Source organism: Charadrius vociferus, unplaced genomic scaffold (genome assembly GCF_000708025.1).
Source record: "Charadrius vociferus isolate BGI_N301 unplaced genomic scaffold, ASM70802v2 scaffold282, whole genome shotgun sequence".
NCBI classification, from domain to species: domain Eukaryota; kingdom Metazoa; phylum Chordata; class Aves; order Charadriiformes; family Charadriidae; genus Charadrius; species Charadrius vociferus.
The window spans coordinates 4,957,462-4,963,461 of NW_009647731.1; the positions used below are offsets into that span (position 1 = coordinate 4,957,462).

The following is a 6,000-nucleotide window of genomic DNA, read 5'->3' on the forward strand; positions in this document are numbered from 1 at the left end:
ACTTTATTCTTCTGATTTAATTATCGACTATTTGTAAGCAGTTTGTTTAATCTCTCAGATGCCCTGCAGACTTCTTGCAAGCGCAGACCCTAAATATTTGATATGTTAAATCACAGGACAATCAGCTGACCTCTCTCCCCTTGGACTTCGGGACTTGGACTAGTATGGTAGAACTGAACTTAGCGACTAATCAGCTCACAAAAATCCCTGAGGATGTATCTGGGCTTGTTTCTCTTGAGGTGAGAAGAGCATAAATGAACAGCTAAGTGAATCCTTGCAAACAGGCATTCTGTACTGCAGGTTTAACTAACATTACTTTTGGGTCAAATAAAGCCAAGTAAATATGTGTATGTATGCTGTTTAAATAGATGTGTTGCATCTGTTTATGGCTGTTGTCAACAGCTTTTTGAATGTTATTCTTTAGGCTCTAGATGAGTGTGCACAAAAGGCTAAGTGCATATATATTTTTGATTATGTAGAAAGGAAATTTTTCTCAACAGAAAGTTACTGTTGTGAATGAAATGGTGCTTAACTCACTTTGATTCCTGGAGAGAACAGCATGGAAACAGCAGGGATCAGAAAAATGTAATGAAATGGTCTACAGCTGGAGGTGGATTGAATGTAGTACTGTGGACCTTGTAGGCAGCCGGGTGGGAATTCTCAGCCTTTGAGAGGGAAGAACTCGTAGGTTGAAACCGTGAACTAAACCTGTTGTGTCCCCTAGTCCTGTTTCCTAAAGTACCATCAGCAGAGACAAACTTAATTGCCTTGGAGGGCCATAAAGGTAGAGGTGCTGCTTGGGGAGTTGAGGGGACTTCGTAGCCTCTGTGAGCTGGTGGGGAAAATCCGTTGAAGTGCAATAGCAAATGGCATACTGAAATTGCAAATTTCCAGTGTGACCGCTGCTCTGAATGATTAATAATTCCTGTAGTTTGGGTCAAAAGTGATATGGCAGAGTAATAGCTATTTAGTAGCCCAGTTCCCTTTAAGTTAAGGCTGTGATTGATGTGATTGGGAAGTTAGTAACCTCAAATGACTGGATTTGCCAGTGGTCTGCCAGCTGCCGAGGCTGGAGGGCCGCACAGTCTGCAGACCAGTTAGCACTATTTTCCTCTGTAATTAAAGAGTCAAATACAAAGAACTATTTGGGCAGTGTTTACACAAAAGTGAAGGTTCCCACAGCAGTGCTAAGTCAGCTGCATTGCGTGTAGGTAATATTTTCTGTTCCTGCCTTTGTTTCTTGATACGCAATTAAAATGTTACTATTCTTATCATTCTGTGTATGCCTATAAAGGAAGGCCACCAAAATACTGCTTGTGCTAATGCTAAGATTTTGGCTTTTATTCATTTCAATTCTTGCTTTGATTTTTAGCCTTGTTTTCTCTTCTGTTCCTGCCTTTGGTTTTTCCGTGTTACATGAAGCTAGTGAGAGCTGGGAGTGGTAGAAGTCAGGCATGAGGGTCCACACTGGGTGCTCTTTCACATCCTTGTGTTTCAATGCGCCTTGTTAAATAACTACATAATAGCATTGTTGAATCGGTAATTAATTACCTGACTGCTCGCTGTGTTGTTATGAGGCTTGATTACTGCTAAGGACTGTTAGACTTCTCCAGAGGAAAAATGGTATGGTAGTGTAACCCCTCTTAACTTGCTTGTGGTATAATGAATAACTCCGCTAAATGACATTGCAAATAAGGATACTTTTCTTGAACCTAGGATATTTATAATGCAACTTAGAAAGGAGAAAAACAAGAAGGTAACACAGCAGTGGGTGATAGGAGACCGTGTTGAAAAGCCAGTGGATATCTATGCAGTGTTCTGCTTAGGTGCGGTGACCTGTGTGTTTACTTGCTGCTGCTCCTAACCGAAGGAACACGGGGAGAAGAGGAGGTATTAAGCTTTTTAAGGAGGCGGCAAACACAGCAAATAATGTAAAACATGGTTACGAGATAGCTATAAGGAAGGATAACAAAATGATAGGGCACTCCAGGAAGAAATTTTTTTTCCTTTGGTCATTTGAGGAAATAAGGTGTTCTTTGTTTTTGTTCTGTGTTTATTAGTATGCAAAATAATATTTGAAAGAATTCTGTCACAAATCTATCTATTTTTATTATTAAAGACTTCTAAAAAAATTATGTTTATCACTAATTCTTTTTTTAATCTTTGCAGTTTGCTTCCATAATTGGATTGTAGGCTAATCTTGGACTTTATTACTTGAAAATATAACAAGATCCTATGTTAATCATTATTTACTGATTGCATTGCTGAAATTCTGTATGTTTGGTTGTTTTTTTTTTTTTTGAGGTTCTTATCTTGTCAAACAATCTACTAAAGAAACTTCCCCATGGAATTGGAAATCTACGGAAACTCCGAGAGCTAGATCTAGAGGAAAACAAACTGGAATCCTTGCCAAATGAAATAGCTTACCTCAAGGATCTGCAGGTGAAACAATAATGGGCCGAGATAAACATCTTATGTCCTTTATTTACACCGTGCTGATTTAATTGCAGCTAGTTTGATGAGGGAAACTGTTTGGGACTGGACATAGAACCAAAAGTTAAGAGTCTTGCGCAACTTAATCCACAATCTGTCCCCACTAATTCTTCCCTAGATTTATCAGTAAATATTGAACAAACAAATTTTGAAGAGTTTAACTGTTGTACCATGAGTACAGTACTGCCACAGGACTAGCCTCTGATTTCAGTCGTGTTCATGAAAGCTTTTATATTTAGGCACGTATTTTACTATGCACTATTTTATGTTTAGTGGTGGATTATTTTTATGTTTTAGTGTATAGAGGTCTGAAATGTTGTTGAAGGGTAGACTTTTTTTTGTTCAAATGCTGGACAGTAGAACCCATCAATTTATCAGCTATATTTCTCGTTATTTGCTGTCATTCTAAGCAAAAGTCATTAAGTTGATTTTAAAAAATGTGTTTTTCCCTTAGAAATTGGTTCTGACTAATAATCAGTTGACCACCCTTCCCAGAGGTATCGGTCACCTTACCAACCTGACGCACCTTGGGCTTGGAGAGAATCTTCTCACACACCTTCCTGAGGAAATTGGTAAGATCCCCTTTTCTGGTTTTATGCAACATGCCTGAGCCAAAGCAGTTACTGACACAAAAGATAAGCATCTACTGTGCTCTTAAGTAGAGGCCACAGAATTCACATGAAACTTCTAGATAGACACAACCTGATGTGAAGCATGTGCCACAGGAATGATACAGGGTATGATCTTTAGCTTGCTGAACTGTAGCAAAACAAATGGTCTGGCTTTTTTCAGTTCTTCTACAGAAAGCTGCCAGACACACACTAACCTGGAATAGTGAGATTCCTTTTCTCTCCAAATTCTCCCACAAGTCGTGTATTATCCGTCACTCAACTTCATAAACCTATTCTTTGAGAGAGGTCTGTGTCAGAAAGGAAATGCACTGGTCCTACTGTAATTCCATGGTGTAGACCACACCTTGTGCAAGGCGTAGGCAGCTGAAGCAAATGTTTTGCTGATAGCCCCTCTACACCCACTCCTGTTTGTAGGCCACTATATTATTATTCACCTTGATGAGATATGAAAAGGAAGTGAAGAGGAAATCTCCAGAAAGAGAGGGAGGAATAAGATTCTTTTTGTCTACTTGAGACATCCAGCGTAAATGAGATTCAGAGCATCTGAAACTGAGAGCCCCCTGTTTCTCTTACAGTGGGTGACAAGCACCTCCAGAGCATGATTCTGAGCGCTTAAAGTTAAAATCTTCAAGTTAGAGCTCATTATGGAGGGAAAAACGATGGGAGAAGCTACACAAAGCAAAATATGGTTGGAAACAGTGATGTGCAGATGGAGAAGGCTGGGTCATGGTCTGTTTCCCCCAGCATCTTTAGTGAAGAGCTAATCTTGTGTATACCTCAGTGTGAGAAGGGCCTAAAACAATCTAAATCTGGAGCTTTGTAATTTAGTTCAGAAGTTAGTGGAGCGAGTTTGGATGCTGTGGAAATGAGCTATGGAATTAAAGTATGGAAGTAAACTCAAAATACTATTGTAGGAGTACAGTTTGGTTATTAAAGCTGGTTGTCTTAACAAATTAGAGAATAGTTAACTATTTTCAGATGTGACTGCGTCATCTAAAGTTATCAGCTATTTCCCATTATTTCTTAGCCTTTTCTTTTTGTTGGTTTTCCATGCCTCGAGCCCTCGCTAATGCTTTCTCTTGTGCAAGACGAAATACTTTTTTATGTTATAGGACATGTTTATGGTATATAAGATTGGAAAATGGGGAATATTTTGAGGAGGACGTGTACGTTTGGAGTGTATTTCAAGGATATGGATTAATTTTGATATTTGATTGCTGTGGAGGAATGCAAGTCTTAAGAAAGAAGAAATTAGTCCATTTTCCATCTTCTGGTTAATCTATATTGCAGTATCTATAGTAGAGGCAGGGTGTAAAATTTGAGTTCAGGAGGAATTTTTCACACAGGTTAGTTCCATTTAATAAATTCACTGCTGTGCAGAGATCTCTCTCCTGCTTTCTTCCTGTGGTGCATTACAGTTACAGCTTCAGGTCTTTAATGTATGGGTTCTAATTAAATAAAAGGTATGGCATAGGTATTTTTATAAAGATAATACATACTGTACAGGATAAATATTTTCTATACCCTTCTAACTAGATAGCTATTCAATGTTGCCTGCAATTGCAAAGCACTCACCTTAACAGTTCTGGTGAAGTCCCTTCCAGTTCTTTTATTCTGCATATTCTCAATTCAGTTGTTATCTAAAGAGATGTGGTGATGGATATTTTAATAGGGAAACTAAAGCAGATTGGTTCTTGCTTAGGTTCTGGTGCTCGAAAATGGGAGTTTAGGTGACTCTAGATTCTACATAGTAAAGAATCTTCAAGTGGACTTAGAGCTTCTGTCTAAAATTTATGAACTGCGTGAACCAAAAAAATACTACTTTGTGTTTTTTTATTTTAACCAGGTACACTGGAGAATCTGGAAGAACTGTATTTGAATGACAACCCCAATCTTCACAGCCTTCCTTTTGAGCTGGCTCTTTGCAGCAAACTGTCAATAATGAGTATTGAGAACTGCCCACTCAGCCACCTCCCACCTCAGATTGTTGCAGGAGGACCCTCCTTCATCATTCAGTTCCTAAAAATGCAGGGACCATATCGTGCCATGGTCTGATGCTAATCGGATTGTCCAATACACTGTACAAAATACAAACTGCATTAATGTTGTAATTGTCTGTATATGTATATATAATATAATATATGTGGTTTATATTATATTATATATATATAAATATATAAATAATATAAAAAGGCAAATTTAAGACTGCATTATGTGTTTCTGCTAATAGAGGAATCATAGCCATTTAGATTTTTTTTATTCTGTAAAAATGCTTGTCTAAGTTTTCTTTGCTGAATTTGATGGAAGTTGTCAGAATAATCTGGAAATGCCAGTTCATTTAAAGCAATTGCCAATGAACTCAAAGTTTAAATTTAAGGGACAAACCCAGTTTTGCTTAGATTTACTTTCAGTTAAGAGAAATGTATAACCTTTATATAATGAACTTTTCTGTTTTTCTCCCCCCTTTTTTTTGTCAAAACGTGAAAGGGTCATGTGTCCTGAGGTTGGGATTTTCTTTTAACTTATTTTGAGATTTGAAGCAAATGGTGTTTTTTATATTGTTTACAGTCAGAGTAAATCACTGGATTTCGTTTTATTCTGATTTGCTCTGTTTTAATCAATCATATCTAGAATTTGTATGCCTCTGCTGATGAATTTTTATCAACTGGTTTGTATACTAAAAACATATACTCATCAGAACAACTGGCAGGTGAAAAGGATGCAGTCAAAACAAAAGAAAAAGAAAAGGAAAAAGAGCTTGAATTCCTTTAAGTCTTGCTTCTCTGAGTTATCAGTTGCAGGCATAACATATCTGAACTGAGCCTTTTGCGGATGGTCTTTTCTAGCACAAGTAAACCTTTTCAGATTGGTAACA

General features: G+C 37.6%; 1 protein-coding gene across 2 annotated transcripts in view; it reads left to right on the top strand.

Moving 5' to 3' along the window:
* SHOC2 (soc-2 suppressor of clear homolog (C. elegans)) overlaps positions 1 to 5,998 on the top strand; it is a 40,338-nt gene extending 34,340 nt beyond the window's left edge. For both annotated transcript variants that reach the window (XM_009881556.1, XM_009881557.1), the window contains 4 exons: positions 117 to 239; positions 2,305 to 2,442; positions 2,948 to 3,065; positions 4,972 to 5,998. In XM_009881556.1, the coding sequence (XP_009879858.1) occupies positions 117 to 239; positions 2,305 to 2,442; positions 2,948 to 3,065; positions 4,972 to 5,180 (588 nt within the window). In that variant the 3' untranslated portion in view covers positions 5,181 to 5,998. The remainder of the gene's footprint in view (positions 1 to 116; positions 240 to 2,304; positions 2,443 to 2,947; positions 3,066 to 4,971) is intronic.
* The last annotated feature ends 2 nt before the right edge of the window (positions 5,999 to 6,000 follow it).